The sequence below is a fragment of the Chionomys nivalis genome, chromosome 1 (genome assembly GCF_950005125.1).
Source record: "Chionomys nivalis chromosome 1, mChiNiv1.1, whole genome shotgun sequence".
Classification (NCBI taxonomy): domain Eukaryota; kingdom Metazoa; phylum Chordata; class Mammalia; order Rodentia; family Cricetidae; genus Chionomys; species Chionomys nivalis.
Genome location: NC_080086.1, coordinates 103,629,117 through 103,644,848, shown reverse-complemented (window position 1 = coordinate 103,644,848; position 15,732 = coordinate 103,629,117). Strand labels below are relative to the sequence as shown.

At 47.5% G+C, this 15,732-nt stretch overlaps 2 protein-coding genes and 1 non-coding gene across 5 annotated transcripts in view; 2 read left to right on the top strand and 1 right to left on the bottom strand.

Moving 5' to 3' along the window:
* Window positions 1–52: 52 nt before the first annotated feature.
* On the bottom strand, window positions 53–11,614 carry Itgb1bp1 (integrin subunit beta 1 binding protein 1). 2 transcript variants are annotated; one of them, XM_057789799.1, is made up of 7 exons: window positions 11,474–11,614; window positions 7,823–7,926; window positions 5,949–6,027; window positions 4,086–4,219; window positions 1,578–1,670; window positions 961–1,110; window positions 54–517 (listed from the first exon to the last, which is right to left on the bottom strand). In XM_057789799.1, exons 2-7 carry the CDS (start codon window positions 7,892–7,894, stop codon window positions 446–448), a joined length of 600 nt encoding a protein of 199 aa, XP_057645782.1. In that variant the 5' UTR covers window positions 7,895–7,926; window positions 11,474–11,614; the 3' UTR covers window positions 54–445. The 2 variants fall into 2 exon arrangements, with proteins under 2 accessions (XP_057645789.1, XP_057645782.1); XM_057789806.1 differs by lacking the exon at window positions 11,474–11,614 and having other exon boundaries at window positions 53–517.
* A 70-nt stretch (window positions 11,615–11,684) lies between these two features.
* The window catches only part of Cpsf3 (cleavage and polyadenylation specific factor 3), a 32,055-nt gene continuing 28,007 nt past the window's right edge, over window positions 11,685–15,732 (top strand). For both annotated transcript variants that reach the window (XR_009058369.1, XM_057789754.1), the window contains exon 1: window positions 11,685–11,916. Coding sequence is in view for 1 of the 2 variants with exons in the window: in XM_057789754.1 (XP_057645737.1) it covers window positions 11,867–11,916 (50 nt within the window). In the remaining variant the exon portion in view is untranslated. The remainder of the gene's footprint in view (window positions 11,917–15,732) is intronic.
* Window positions 13,721–13,849, top strand: LOC130889786 (small nucleolar RNA SNORA21). Its single transcript, XR_009058642.1, has one exon. It is a non-coding gene; the product is annotated as a small nucleolar RNA SNORA21 (small nucleolar RNA).

Below are 15,732 nucleotides of genomic sequence, written 5' to 3'. Positions count from 1 at the left end.
ATGACACATCAGTATTAATTACGTCTGGGTACATTCTAAAAAGACAACAGAAGTTTCTTTATTATCTTATTTTTAGATTTTATTATATGTATGCATGACTGGCTGCGTGTATGCACTGTCCAGGAACTGGAGTTACAGGCAGTTTTGAGCCACCTTGTGGGTGCTGGGAACTGAACCCACGTCTTCTACAAGTGCTTCTAACTCCTGAGCCACCTGTCCAGCCCCAAGGTTTCCTCTTAGCCCAGAAAGTAGGTAATTTATTGGCAGTTATCCTACTGTTAGTGACACCTCTGAATGACCACTGACATCTCACACGTCACACTTCCTTTAGAACACTGGGCCGGGGCTTTATGCCCTCTCATAGGTCACCACTGCAGATCCAAAGCAGAAAGATGCAGGACCAGGCGAGCTCTCGGATGGGCCAGTTTCCATGGGACTGCAGAGGTCAGGACTTGTCGGATGTCAACACAGAGTCAAAGGCTGTGGATAAGACCTTGCAGATTGCTTGGGCTTGCTCCTGCATTGTACAAAGAGACACACTGCTGCAAATATGATCAAAACAAAGTGCACAGGATTCTCAAGGAAATGGACAAAAAGAGAACAGAGATGATACATCTCTCTGGAAACTAGCTGACTTTCCCGAATACCTCATTACTTCCCCCGAAATCTACACATCAGCAGCACCTGCCCAGCCTGTGAACATTCCTGAGATGGCGGACAGTAATGGCTGCTACTAAGCCCTGAACCTGAGAGGATGGCGGCTCAGGAGTGGAGGGAGCCCTGACCCAGCCCAGGTCAGTGTTGCTTGCTCGGCAGGAGCAGTACCCAGCCTGAGTAGCTGCTGACCCAGGGGTTTACTCCTTCCGCTTGCTGATGACCACTTGGAGAACCTTTGCAAGCTGTGGGAGAGTCACAGTCACCATGTCACCTGCTGAACAAGAACAAATCAAGATGTCTCACCAGGCTGTTACACTGGTAAACCCACAGGCTGTATTCTTCATTGCTTGCATCTGTGGTCTTGAGTGCCAGCAAGCTCTTCCCGGCTCCCAGGCCATCATCGTAGCACACCATCCGGATGATTAAATACAGGGCATGCCTATGCAGAACACCCTGTGGAAATCACAAGACCTTCAGAAAGCTGGGACGTGGCTGCCAGCGTTTCGCAGTTCTCAGAAAACACATTTTCCCCATGCAAAGGGCACTGGGAGGCTAGAAAAGACTGGTCCGTGGATCTGGGAGAAAGAACTACACAGCTTCCCAGCCAAAGGGACACTGGTATGCCTAGTTATAGAGTGGCTTGCTCTCGGGATCACATTTTCCTGTTTAAACCCAGAGAAACAGGAACAAGGTCATCTATACTGTCCTCACCTCTGCCTGGCCTCCACGTCAACCAACAGCTACTTTCAAATGACATGGGGTGCCTGCACATATGTGGAAAATACAAAAGGAGCCCCTGCTGTCCCTAAGTAATGGGCAGAGCTTAACACCAGCAACCACCCAGGACCCGGGAGACCCAGGTCCAAGTGCACCCTGAAAGGCTAGGGCTCCCGATTCCCTAGAATGAGCACTGCACTTACATGCTGATCCGTGGTTGAGACTTTTATGCCATACTTGGAAACGCCCAGAATAAACTCCTCCTCCAGGGGAACAAAAGGCAACTTTCCATCTTGCTGCAGAGTGGAAATAAATCACAGCGCACACATTAAAATGGCACAGTCCCCTCAAGTTTAATTAGTTGCTTCTGGTCTCTGGTTGTCACAGCCTTGGGCCCTTTAGAGTTCCATCTACACAAGCATTTCCCCCAAATTCAGATCGATCCTCTCTGTACTGTTCTGTCCTTTGTAATGTAAACCCTAATGACAAATAGAGATCCTAGCCACAGATCCTGGTGACATTGAAATACTTACACTATTAAACCAGGAATGCTGGCACAAGCTTTTAGTCCCAGCACTCGGGAGGCAGAGGCAGGAGGATTTTGTGAGTTCAAGGCCAGCCTGGTCCGTAGTTTCAGGACAGCCAGGACTGTGTGTGTGCCTTGTCTTAAAACAAGCAGCATTTACACTGTTTAGATTTACAGATCCTCAAAGCTCATCTTCATGTCAGCACAAGGAGTGAGGAGGAAGTTGGGTAGCAGGAGCCATCTTTCTCACGGTGTTTTCTGACTGCTGAGATACATCTTGCTAGCTAAGGCTCCCAGGGCTCCAGGTGACAAGCTGTTAATGAGTTAACAAAGCTCAGAAAGTCATCTATCAGCAGGATGAGCTCTTGAGAAACAAAGCAGCCGGTGATAACCGATCATACCCATCAGCCGGCCTCATCTATCTAAGAATGCTGCCTAATTTGTCTTCTCTCAAAAAGATATTGCTGGCAGATAATAGGTGTTCTGCATTGCAAATGCTTTTGTGGAATTGATGAATTACAGTAATTGAGCCATGGCCAGATGCCTCAATTCCTGGCCCTCTGAGTATCTGCAATGCCTTGCCAATCATTCTCACAGATCTCAGACTCAAAATAATGCTGCTGTCAATAATGGCGTTTTATCAAATAAAAGCTCTGCAATGGATGAGCCATCCGGCCATTCTTACAGAACAGAGGGAGCACTAATATAATTTTGAGCATCTTTCGTATAACAGAGTACTTGTCACTTAGGCTGTTTGAATGACCATATTCCAAGTCTTATGCAGTGACAAGAACAGGCTCTATCAAAAATTCTGCTAAATTGCAAATTAGATTCACTATTTTTCCTTGCAAATACCTTTCTTTATGGCCACAAAGATAGTAGTCAGTAGGCCCAGTCTCTGTGACTAAGAGACTTTGGGTTCTCTGTGTTGTCCTGGATGTTCTGGGGCTCTTCCTACACAAACCATGATGGCCTTGAACTCACAGAGATCCACCTGTCTCTGCCTCCTGAAGTGTAAAGGTATGAGTATAGATCTCATATTTATTTGTTATTTATTTATTTATTTATTTATTTATTTATTTATTTTTGGGTTTCCAAGACAGGGCTTCTCTGTGGAATAGTCTTAGCTGCCCTGGAACTAGCTCTTGTAGACCAGGCTGGCGTCAAACTCACAGAGATCCACCTGCCTCTGCCTCCCAAGTGTTGGGATTAAAGGTGTGCGCTACCACTGCCCGGCATAATTTTATTTTATAAACAGTATGGTGCTACCTTAATTTTGCTACAAGTAGAATTTTGTAAGATATATATATATATATATAAGATTACAAGATATCTATTTATGTATCTATCTGTCAATGTATGTGGGTGTTTTGCCTCCATGTATGTATGTGTGCCATGAGCAAGCAGTACCTGGGGAAGCTGGAAGAGAGGGCTGGTCCTCTGGAGCTGCAGTTAAGGTGGCTGTGAGTGCCATCTTGGTCCTGGAACAGAACCTGGGACCTCTGCGGGAGCAGCCAGAGCTTTTAACCACCAAGCTACCTCTCCAGCCCTATGATAATTATTTTTTGTATTCTTATTTTCCTGACCTGAGTACATTTTTGAAGCCCCTCTCACCTTAATTCTTGTGGAAATGGACTATAAAAAAATGAGACACATGCTGGGCTTGGTAGTACACACCCAGCATTCAGGAGGCAGAGGCAGTTGGATCTCTGAGTTCAAGGCCCGCCTGATCTAGAGTTCCAGGACAGCCAGAACTACAGAGAATAACTGTCTGGAAAAAACCAAACAAAACAATAACAACTAAAGAAAAGATATTTTTGGTCCATGTCATGAGTTTTTAAATCAGTGAAACCATTTCAGTAGAGGAAGGCTTTGACAGGTTGTTTTAGAAGAATCTACCGTCTAAGCAGTGAGCACAATCAGTTTTTCAGTAAACCCGGAGCCAGGTCAAACGGATAATGTAAATGTTTTATGCCTGGGTAAAGAAACTTTCCCCCTATGAGGCTCCATCTCAGGGCACCTTGCACGGTCTAAGACTCAAAGCTGCCCCAGGATGAGCGCCAGGCTCCAGCCACAGATGGTGAGCACCCTGCAGTGGACCCGGGAAACATTCTCCTTCAACATACATTCAGCACCAGCATGGCCAGAGGCTTCCACTGGAGTCGGGTTTTGTTCTGTCACTCACCTGGGCAACATCTATGTAATTTATCAGGTCTAGTGGTCCTTGGAGACTCTTCCCCTGGGACAGGTCCAGTTTCTCGATGGCACCAACGTACTTTATTCGAAACTCGGCGCACGTGTCTAAACTGTTGCTTTGTCCTAAAATTATAATAGACACGAACAACAGTGCCTACATTACAGAAGGTTTTCTCTTTTTAAAAGATTTCTTTTGATTTTACTTGTGCAGGTACTTTACCTGCAAAGGCCAGAAAAGGGGAATGGATCCCCTGGACTTGGAGTTGCAGGCAGTTGTAAGCTGCCATATGGTACCTGGGAATCAAACCAGGGCCCTCTGCAAGAGCAACCAGTGCTCTTAGCCTCTGAGCAATCCCTGGCCCGTTTCAAACAAACCAATTTTGAAACAAACTCATTCTGTTCACCAGGATGGCTCAGAAGCACAGAGAGCTGCCTGTCCCAGCCTCTCAAAGAGTGCTGGGATTAAAAGCGTACTCCACCACCAAGTTAGCTTTTTGTTTGATTTTTTTTTTAAATTATTTATTTATTATGTATCTGTTATTTTGTGTATGCCTGCAGGCCAGAAGAGGGCACCAGACCCCATTACAGATGGTTGTGAGCCACCATGTGGTTGCTGGGAATTGAACTCAGGACCTTTGGAAGAACAGGCAATGCTCTTAACCTCTGAGCCATCTCTCCAGCCCTTTTTTTTTTTTTTTTCAACTGGCTTTCGAAGCAGGGTCTTAACCATCTAGCTCTGGCTAGCTTGGAACTTACTATGTAGACCAAGCTGGCCTCAAACTCATAGAGATTCATCTGCTTCTAAGCACTGGGATTAAAAGTGGGCACTTCCATGCCTGCGTCTGCACCCGGCTTCTTAGCTACTAGTTTCTAAATGGAAGATTTCTTGGTATAATAGGGAGGAACTTAAAATTTTATTAACACTCTTTCCTCAGCGATTGACTGATATATAAAAGCCTCAATGACTGGGGCAAATAAATACTGATAACCTTCATTTCAAAATAAGAAAATATTTAAAAGTCAACTAGATAGGAAATGCTACCTTTATAATATATAACTACTACTTTGGATTCCTTCTACTTTATTTCATGATTCAGGACGCCTGCTCTCTCATTCAGATCTACATATTTAAACATGTGCATATAGGATAATGTCAGAAGTCCCGTAATAGATGGCAACAAACTCTAGCTAGTTCGGAAACTCCCACAAACCACTTGTGACACCTGCCATGCTAAGGAAGTGCAGTGCAATTATGTTTACTCTGTTTGTGTATGGAAACAATGCCAATCTCTTGACACCTGGAGGTCAAGATAACGACTTCTATGTGACAGCATTAGTTTAGGCGCGGTGAGAATGAATTCACTGCACTTCCAATTACCAGCTATTTACAGCGCTTGATAGGAGTCTCTTAGTTTCTAAGGCACTACCAATTTCAGGCGGCTGTGTCTGGGACACATGGCCTCATTTGCCTGTGTCAGCTGTCATCTCAGTGAGGGTCTCTGGACGCAGCCTTTGAGGTTAGTGGGTCCTAAACCCTTTGCCACTAACACCTGCCCAATCCCTAAAACCATTTAAGCCCAAGTATAATTCAGTCCCTGCTACCTATTAAAAGGCGGTTTTGAAACTGCTAAGTCCTTGGCCCAGATGCTTTCAAATGCTTGCTCTCAGATCCACTGAGGACACTGCGTGCCTTTGGCAAGCTCCTACCACACAGACCTTCCCCTGTCTCACCATGTCTGAACTGCCCAGAAGTGGCAAAGGGAGAAAAACCAGGAAAGGAGACCTAGCTCTGCCACATAGAGCCACGAGAATAAAACACAAGGTCAGTCACCAGGTCACCCGGCCCTCTTACCTGAACTTTTGGTGGAGTCCGTATCAAGGCTGGCGACAGTGCTGGATCTCGAAAGCCCCCCGAGGCTGGAATCCACAGACTGAGAAGAAACACAGTAAGACATATGTATGTCTTCTCTGATGCAAGTTCTTACTAAGCTGAGCTGACACAATATCTGGTCAAGTGTTCAAGCAGACTGACTGCAGCTGAAGACATTTTCCACAGCAACACATGACTGCTCTGGAAACCACGTGACACCAGATACACGTGTGGTCAGCATCCTCAGTCTAGGGCTCAGCCACTAGCTCCCCTCCCTGACTCTGCCTCATACTCGGAGCCTTTGCTGTCCTGTTATTTCCATGGAACCTCAAAAGAACCCCTGTGTAGAAAGCCAGCCGGCGAGCAACGTCTCTGTCCAGCACTGAGAGGGGTTCCTAATCTGGTCCTCTGCGATTTTCCCCCTAGTTTCTGGCTGCAGCAGGCTCGCGGTTGTCAGACAGCATGGCTGTAGATGTAAACAGAACAACAAAACGACATGCTTGGTTGCACCGGACTCCACTGTTGGTGTCACTGTGTCTTTAGAAAAGGCTCTGGGGAAGCTCTGATTTCCATACATCCGCTGGTACTGCCAGGCAGCCTTCAGTCTCTGGTCCATAGGACTTAACTGAGCTTGCTGTGAAAGGCTGTTAAGTGCACAACAAACCCTAGACTCCGGGAGATCTCACCCCTCAGTGCCTGCAATTTCTATCTTTTAAAGATAATATTTTATGAGCTGCTGAAATGGTACAGCTTTTCTAGAGGACCTGAGTTCAGTTCCCAGCATCCACAACAACTCAGAACCACTGCTCCAGTCTCTGGGTTCCAGTGCCTTCTTTTAGACTTTGTAGGCAGCCACACTCCCCTGCATATAACTCCCCATTTATACACAGATAACTAAAAGTACATCTTGAAAAAATAATTAAATAAAAAGTATAGTCAGGCATTTTGGCCCATGCATGTAATTCCCGCACATGGGAGGGGAGGATCAGCAGAGGAAAGTTATGCTGCAGGGCTCCTTGCTGTGAGTTTGAGGCCAGTCTGAGCTACCTGGGACCCTATCTGCAGGAGGATAGGGTAGAAAAGAGGCTGCATGCAAGTCACTGAGGTAAGGGCACTTGCTGCCCAAGTCTGACAACCTGAGTTCAATCCCTACACGGAAGAACCTGTGATATGAACAGAAATGCCCCCCACAGATGCATGTGTTTGAATGCTTGGCCCATAGGTAGTGGCACTGTTAGGAGATGTGGCCTTGTTGGAGGAAGCGTGTCACTGTGGAGGCGGGCTTTGCGGTCTCCTATGCTCAAGCTACAATCAGCACACAGTTCACTTCCTGTTGCCTGCAGAGCAAAGATGTAGAATTCTCAGCTCTCCAGCACCATGTCTTCCTGCATGCCACCATGCTCCCTGCCATGATGATAATGAACTAAACCTCTGAACTGTAAGCCACCCCAATTAAATGTTTTCCTTTATAAGAGTTGCCATGGTCATGGTGTCTCTTCATAGCAATAGAAACCTAACTGGGACAGAAGCCTAGATCTCCTGCCAATTGTTCCTCTGACCTCCACCTGTGTGCTGAGGCACACACTCACCTCAATCTCTCAAACAAAAAGTTTAAAAAGTATTTTTTTTTAAATGTTAAATCAGTGTGTTCTAATGACACCACACATAGCTTTAGTCCCATTTAGCTGAATGAATTTAAGAATTTCAGAAAATTACCAAAATAATAAAGTTTGAGCAAACAGAGAGTGTTAGGTAAGGTGATGACTCGGGTCCTAGCATGGCCAGCACTGTGCCCAGAGCCAGTTAGGAGTGCCCCCCTCAGCGCTCTGTGCCTCTGACCTGCCCTCTTCTCTAACCTTGCTCTTCGTGCTGATTTCACTGCTCTGGGAACTGCTGCTGCTGTGCCGCTTCTTGCCTTTGCGAAACATCTTTCACCATAGCTTGATCCCAAGATGATGCCCTGGAAGAAGAAGTGTTTCCAGCATTGTCAAGAAAAGCAACATCAGCCGCGGTGGAGGCGCACGCCTTCAATTCCAGCACTCGGGAAGCAGAAGCAGGCAGATCTCTGAGTTTGAGGCCAGCCTGGTCTATAGAGTGAGTTATAGGCCAGCCAGGGCTACATACATCGAGTCTCAAAAAGCAAAAAGAAGGAAAATCAGCAGCAGATCATGTTCCACACAGCACAGACAGAAACCATCAGCCTTTCCAGGCCTGTGGATGTGTTCGCCCTACTTCCCTCGGGTGCTGCTCTGGGAATGTGGCTGTGTGGTTCAGCACTTGCCCAGCAATGTGTGAGAACCTGGCTCACTCCCTATTGCTCCCTTAAAGACTTACAGAAGGCAAGGAGAGTTGGAGCGCCTGCCGCCTGCTAGAGGACCTGATTTCGGTTCCCAGCACTGACCTCAGGTGGCTCAAAACCACCGCAGTCCTAGCTCCGGAGGAACCAGTGTACTTTTCTGGTCTCTGATGTAACTGCATACCTATTGCGTATACACACAAAGGACACATACACATTAAATACATACATATATGCATACATAAAATTTACAAAAAACCAGGGTAGCAGAGTTGGCTCAACGGCGAAGAGCAGTTGCCGAGTTTAGCTCCCAGCACCCAAACGGCAGCTCACAACAGTCCACAACTCCAGTTCCCGGGAATCCAATGCCTTTTTCTGGCCTCTGTAGGCACCAGGCACACATGTGGCTCATATACATACATTGCAGGCAAAACACTAATACACATAAAAACAAGTAATTAGGGGCTGGAGAGATGGCTCAGAGGTTAAGAGCATTGCCTGCTCTTCCAAAGGTCCTGAGTTCAATTCCCGGCAACCACATGGTGGCTCACAACCATCTGTAATGAGGTCTGGTGCCCTCTTCTGACCTGTAGTCATATACACAGACAGAATATTGTATACATAATAAATAAATATTTAAAAAAAGAAAACAAAAAAACCAAGTAATTATTTTAAATTATTTACAAAAAGTGAACAAACAAAAAACCCTGTCAGCAGTCATAGCTGAAAAGTACTTTTTCTCAGACGAACACACATCATCCAGCTCTCAAAGATCTGGATAGATGCCTTACTTTTCAGTTGATTCAGAATGACGAAAATAAAATTTATGACACATTATCAACAAAGATACTGAGATCCAGTGACCGCAGGTACTTGGGAGAGTGGCAAGGTAAGAGCATCTGCACATCCTAGATGAAGACTGTGCCAACACAGACACACACACACACACACACTCACACCCCTATTATTTTGAGATGGCATCTCTCAGGCCAAGCTGGCCTCGAACTCAATGTATGACCTAGGATGACCCGAACTCCTGATTCTTCCACCTCTGCAGAGCTCTAGGATGTTGAGATTATAGGCAGGCACCACCACACCCTTTGAGACAGAATCTTGCTGTGTAGCCCAGGCTAAACTTAAACTCATGATCCTCTTGTCGGAGCTTCCCAAGGGCTGGGGTGACAGGCAGGGACTACATTTCATGCCTGAAATATGCCTTTTTCTTTCCATAGAAAAAGGCCTTTAGAGCAAAGCGAGGACCTGGAGATAAACGCTAGAGCAATCTCCTTGGAAGGATTCAGCACAAGTGGATGGTAAACATTTAAAGGGGAAAGGGGGGAGGTTGTTTACTTAACTCAGTAAGTCACTTCTAAATTTAAAGAAAACAAAATTGGAGTTGAAAGAATAAGTAGGTTTCCAATTGGCTATTGCCGTTTTTCTTGGATATCATGAAAACTTACTTCCCAGCATCAATCCCGGAACTCGAGGGGGAAAGATTATTGATTAGTCTTTGGTATCTCCTGCTATTCTGGATGCATGTACTTAAACAAATTACTCTTGGTTCTAAGTTATTCACATATGAAAATGAGCCTGGGGATGCTGTGTCAGCTGGGTGTTACACAGGTTCACCAAATGCAAAACTGTCAAAGACTGAGCATCCCACCCTCCCTCCAGACATGCTCCTCCCTCGTCTCTCCTACTCAGGCAATTAAGCCATCGCTGATAGAAGCCAGAAAGTCACCAGTCCCTCCTTGCTCTTCCCCCCACATCCAATTAAGCACACAGGTCCCAGAGTGCACAGCAGAGCTCTCTGCCTCGGCTCTGTAACCAGCCCCACATCTTTGCAGGATTAATGGCATCCTTTGCAACATGAAGGTGATGAATCCTCAATCTATAGAAAATGCCCAAGTACACAATCTGACACATTTAAGGAACCCACAAAGATACTTTGTGGATAAGATGTCTTTACCTTAAAAACAAAAACAAACAAAACACTGTGTAGAAGTAGGGTCCCCCTGGAGCTGGTAGTAAGCCACTGGATATGGGTGCTTGGAACTCAGCAAGAGCAGTAGAGGCTGGTAACCATTGAGCCAGCTCTTGGGATAAATGATCGTATCCTACAGAACTTGACTGGCCCCACATTTTAGCCAAATCAATGGCAAAGACTTCCTTCAAATACAAGTCAGAGAGCCTGCAGGAAAGCAGTCACTGGCTCCTCACATTAACGGACTAAAGAAGGTCAGATCTCTCTGGCAAGACACTCAAGGCTCTCCACCCACTCTTAAGCTCGTCTTCCACAAGCGGCTACACACTCACTTCATCCCTCAGGAACGCCAAGCCACCTTGGTTCTCAGGGGCACTGCATTCCCCATGTGCTCTTAGGCTGTGCTCCAACCTTTCCTCCCACAGAACTTATTTCATAAGTCTCCTGGCAGCTACTTGCCTCTCACAACTTACTTCAGGCCTCTTCTAAGAAAGCCTTCCTTGGACGTCCAGGTTGGACTAAAGGACCCACAGCTTGAATGCACATCAGATCACCGTATTAAAAAAAATGCCATACTTCTACTGAAAACTCTCACTCTCAAAGAACTAGTTCAAGGCGGGGCTGGGGTTGTTCTCGGTGGATAGATAAGCTAGCGGAGGGTACCAAGTATTGACTTGGGAGGTGATTATCCAAAACACAACCAGTACTAAACATCCAGCATCGCCAAACGCACGCTGCAGAAACTGCTAGCCCTCCCTCCCGCCCAGGAGGAGCAGCCGGGGTCCCCCCAGGTCATCTCTGCCTTCAGCGTAGTGGGAACGCCCAGCTGCGTACACAGGAGGCAGCCGAGCCAGAGATGCAATAACTCGCCCCACAACACAAAGTTAACTTGGGGCCCCAGGCACGAGCAGGCTTCCAAAGCTCTCTGCACACACGCCTCGCACAAGTGAGGATGGAGACAGCCAACCCCAACCCCAGTGTCGGGGTGCAGCAGCAGTGACAGGGAGGCCTCAGGGCCCTCGCTGAGCCTGGTCCTCGGGGAGGCGGGCGGCGGATCTGTCACGAGAACGCGGGTCCCTCCCTGACCCGGGCACCGAGGCTCCTCTTCCTTCTCCCGCTTGGCACTCAGTCGGTGTCTCTGCCTCGGGATGTGGGGTGGGGACGGCGGGCTCCGGGCCCCACCCAGGGGGACCCCACCCACCCCCACCCGCCCGGCCCGGTTCTCACCTCGCCGCCTGCGCTCGTCCCCGGGCCTTCCGCGCCTCGCGGGGTGTGGGATGGTTCGGCAGCGTCTGCCTGCCAGGCGGCTCCTCCAGTTCGGAATCCAGCTCCGGCTTTGCCACTTCTCCTGCCCAGGTCCACTAGGCCACGCCCCAGTTCTGCGCAGGCGCAGTCCTTAGGCCCCGCCTCCAGTTCCTAATGGCGCGGAAAGGGGAACCTGCGGAACCGCGGACTCCGACCGGAAGTTGACGGGACGAGCCCAGCTCTGGGCGCAAGAGCGCGCCGGAAGTTGTGTATTGGTGGTCTGGGGTTTTTCTTTCCTTGGTTCGCCGTGGCTGTGCTTTCAGCTTAGAGACTGCGGACGGGTTCCTGGTCCACGCTGCTCCTGAGACTGCCACGATGTCTGCGATTCCTGCAGAGGAGAGCGACCAGCTGCTGATCCGACCCCTGTAAGGGACGAGCTAGCGAGGGAGCGAAGCCCCCGGATGTGGGAGAGCCAGGAGGGGTCGCCGCGGAGGCAGCTGCGGGCCCGGCCTCCCAGGCTCACGGGTTTTGGAGAATGTTGATCGAGGGGCTTGCTAGGTTGAATGTCATTTTACTTTTCCTTCAGTCCCACGGGAGGGTATGTCGAAGTTGAAAAAAAAGAAAAGAAAAACCAGGTCGTTGGGCGCTTTCATAGAGAAGGGTTTGCCAATTAGCACAAGCCTGGATCTCGCACAGGGAATCGACAGGTAGAGGAGGGCAGTGCAAGGGAGACCTGCGTCTGTCTAATGATCTCCAGACCCCACGTGCGCTCAGATGGCCGGGGTAATAAAGACGTGGTTTGTGAGTGTGCGCATTTAGAGCTCAGACCTGAGCAGAAGGCGGAAGGAAAATACAGAGGAGAAAGCAGAGTTGTCACGGAGGGAAAGTGAGCGCTCCATTACCGTAAAAGTCTGGTTTTAGTGGAAAGGGCTTTCAGCGTTCTGGGATGCTGGCAGAGAATTGCTTCACGCCTGGAAAGGTCAAGAACGTACTGGTGCAGAGGAGCGATTTGACTCCACACACGATTATCGTTCAGTTTCAGATACTAGCTAGCGCCACGTGAATGTGTACATTTTTCAAAAGAGAGAAACTAGATCCTTTATCCATTCATTCGGTGAGATTTACTGAAGCTGGGCGGTGGTGGCGCAAGCCTTTAATTCCATTACTCAGGAGGCCAAGGCTGCCGGATCAATGTGAGTTCGAGACCAGCTTGGTCTACAGAGCGAGTTCGAGGACAGGCTCCAAAGCTACACAGAGAAACCCTGTCTCAAAAAACAAACCAAAAAAAAAAAAATTTACTGAGCACTTACCAATGATTGCAAGCGAGTGTCCCTGCCGTCCCCCTATATACACTAATCAAGTATCAGGTACCTCACCAGGCACAGGGTGAGTTCATTGATGTCGCTCCTTTGGTTAAATTGTAGACCAAAGTGTGTGTGGTGGGGCGGTGCTGGAATGAGTTTGTAAAAACAGGAGCCGGCTACCTTGGAAGTCAGACCTGAAACCCAGTCATTCTATTTAATAGGGAAGTAGCCTTCATGAAGCCACTTCCTCGTGTGTAAACAACATTCATGGGCTGCGCTCAGTAAATGATGCTTCTTTGACATGTGTTACAAGGGTGTGGAGAGGCGTTGTGTCGAGGGTCAGAAAGGCTGCAGATGGGACTTCCTGAGATTGAGGCAAGGATATCTCACGCACCCTGAAAGTGGGATTGATGTACAACCCGAGTGTTAAAGAATTTGTAGAAATTAAAGGCAGTGTAGAAGCCAGAGTGTTCCAGCGGAACATGAGCGTAGTCCCATCTCATGGCCAAGTTCCTCCGGCTGTGGTTAACAGCAGATGACTTGGGGCACGCTGTCAGGTACCACCTTAGGAAGGACCTTGTGGAGATTCTAAGAGTATTTAACATACCAGTTATAGTAGCCATGAGATTTGTGAGTTTGTTTTTTTTTTTTAATTAATTTATTTTGTATACAGTGTTCTGTCTGCATGCATGCCTGCAGGCCAGAAGAGAGCACCAGATCTCATTACAGATGGTTGTGAGCCACCATGTGGTTGCTGGGAATTGAACTCAGGACCTCTGGAAGAGCAGCCAGTGATTTTAACCTCTGAGGAATCTCTCCAGCCCCCTAGCCAAGGGATTTGTATACAAGAGATATAGTATACAAGAGATTTGAAGCAACTTTATAATGCAGTGGGAATTACATTAAAATGTGGCTACTTCCCCTACCCTCTTTAGAAGCACTCGTGGGCCTTTTGCTAGTGACCCACTGAGCCGTCAAGAAGGGACAGTAAAAATATCACTTTTGGGTGAAGTGGCAACATATGTTATTTGCTTCAATCATCACTGTGACAAGAAAAAAGCAAAAACCTACTCCACTGTGACTGAAAAGATGGATTAATGAAGAAACTCTGGTTGGATGTCATTAAGCTGGGGCAGTTCTGGGTGACAAGTTACTCGTAGCCGGTAAAGGGAAGGTGACGAGGGAGGAAGAATCGGGTTTCCAGAGATGAAGTAAAGTCTTGAGGAGTTTGTAACTGCTCAGGTGTTATCTGCAGGGACAGTCATGAAGCACAGGGGGTACATTACAGACTCCTTGCTGGAGTGTAGCTGGGACAAGAGGACAGACGGTGCAGCTGGGACAGAAAGTGTACCAGAGGAATTTTATAACCTTTCTTACAACTGCAGTTCCTAATTCCAGAACATTTTTATCACACACACACACCCCTTTTTAAAGCCCATTAGGAATCATGCTCATTTCTCCCCACCTTCCCTAGCCCTCAGCATCAATCTATTTTCCTTCTCTGGATTTGCCTTTTTGAGGCATTTCATACAAATGGAATCATATAAGATGAGCCCTTTGTCTTGGTTTCTTTCACTTAGCAGTTCTAAGGCTTCTGATACGGGAGTTTGGCAAGCATTTCAGACCCCATAGCTGCACAGCAGTGGACAAGACAGATGTGAATCTTAATAGTGCTGCCATTGTAATATGTGAACTACTCCGTAAATGTATCTGTGTTGCACTGCAGTGAGGTGGGGTGGCAGATTGAGACTTGCAGTAAAGGATGCATTAGAGTAGGCAGTCAAGAAAGGGTCTGAGAAGGTGAAGCCTGAGCTGAGACTCAGCTGATCTCAAGGAGCCAGTCCAGGAGTGTAAAAACTAGCCTGGCATACTGAACATGCAGTACCTGGCAGATACCCCAGTAAAGAGGCTTAAATGTCAGGTGTATGTGTCAGAGGTCTAGAATTCAGAACAGTCTGGGCTGTAGATAGAACCTCTGAAGTCATCAACATGTCAGACATGTAAGGACCATGAATCTGGGAAAAGATCCCAGGAGAGACTTCAGAGGCTAGAGAGTCAAGGCAGACCAGTGGGGGGAAATGGGAAAGCCAGCAAGACAGACTGGAGTGTGGAGTCGGAGAAGCTGGGAAGTGCTTGGTACTTGAAGGAGCCCTTAAACAAGGGAGCTAGTAGCTGCCAAGGGGACCAGTTAAGTAGAGCTGCTTGTTCTTAGCAGCAAGGACAATCTCAGAAAAGCAGCTGGGAACAACTGGTGAGTGGAGTGGGTGTGGAAATGCAGAGGGACAGCTCTGTGGAGAAGTTGGCTTAGGAATGAAATGGGAATTCCTCTGGATAAGAACCCAGGAGTTTAAACTGGGAACAAAAAACGAGCATGGCATTTATTCATTTTTAAATTTGAGATGGAGGCTCCCTATGTATCACTGGCTGTCCTGGAACTCTCCCTAGACCAGGCTGGCCTCAGCTTTACAGAGCTCTGACCATCAAACAACTTGATCCTCCCTACCTCCTACGTGCTAGGATTTCAGGAGAGTTCCACCATCATTTCTTCATCTCTTAATCCGTGGCTAGCCCAGCATGGATGGGTATGCATGGGTCCATCTCCTACTTGTTTACTGCCAGACCACAAAGTCTTTGAGGTCTGATTACCTCATGGTGTCAGGCGCACACCTGCTCTGGGCATTTAGTACCTTGCATGAGAGCACTGAGTGAATTGTGAGCTAGATTTTTGGGGAAAGATAACCAAGTTGCAGTTATGTTTAGCTTAAGATGTGCAAGAAAGGGGAGGTCTGAAACCATGGGTGACTGACCAGGCTGCTTGGTACAGTGATCTCCAGATGACAGGCTGTGACTTGGTGACTTTATCTGAAATGGTTGTTCTAGAAGTGCTGTGTGACTGCTCATTTAAATGTCCCTCAGCTCCCAAGGGCCACTTTTCAC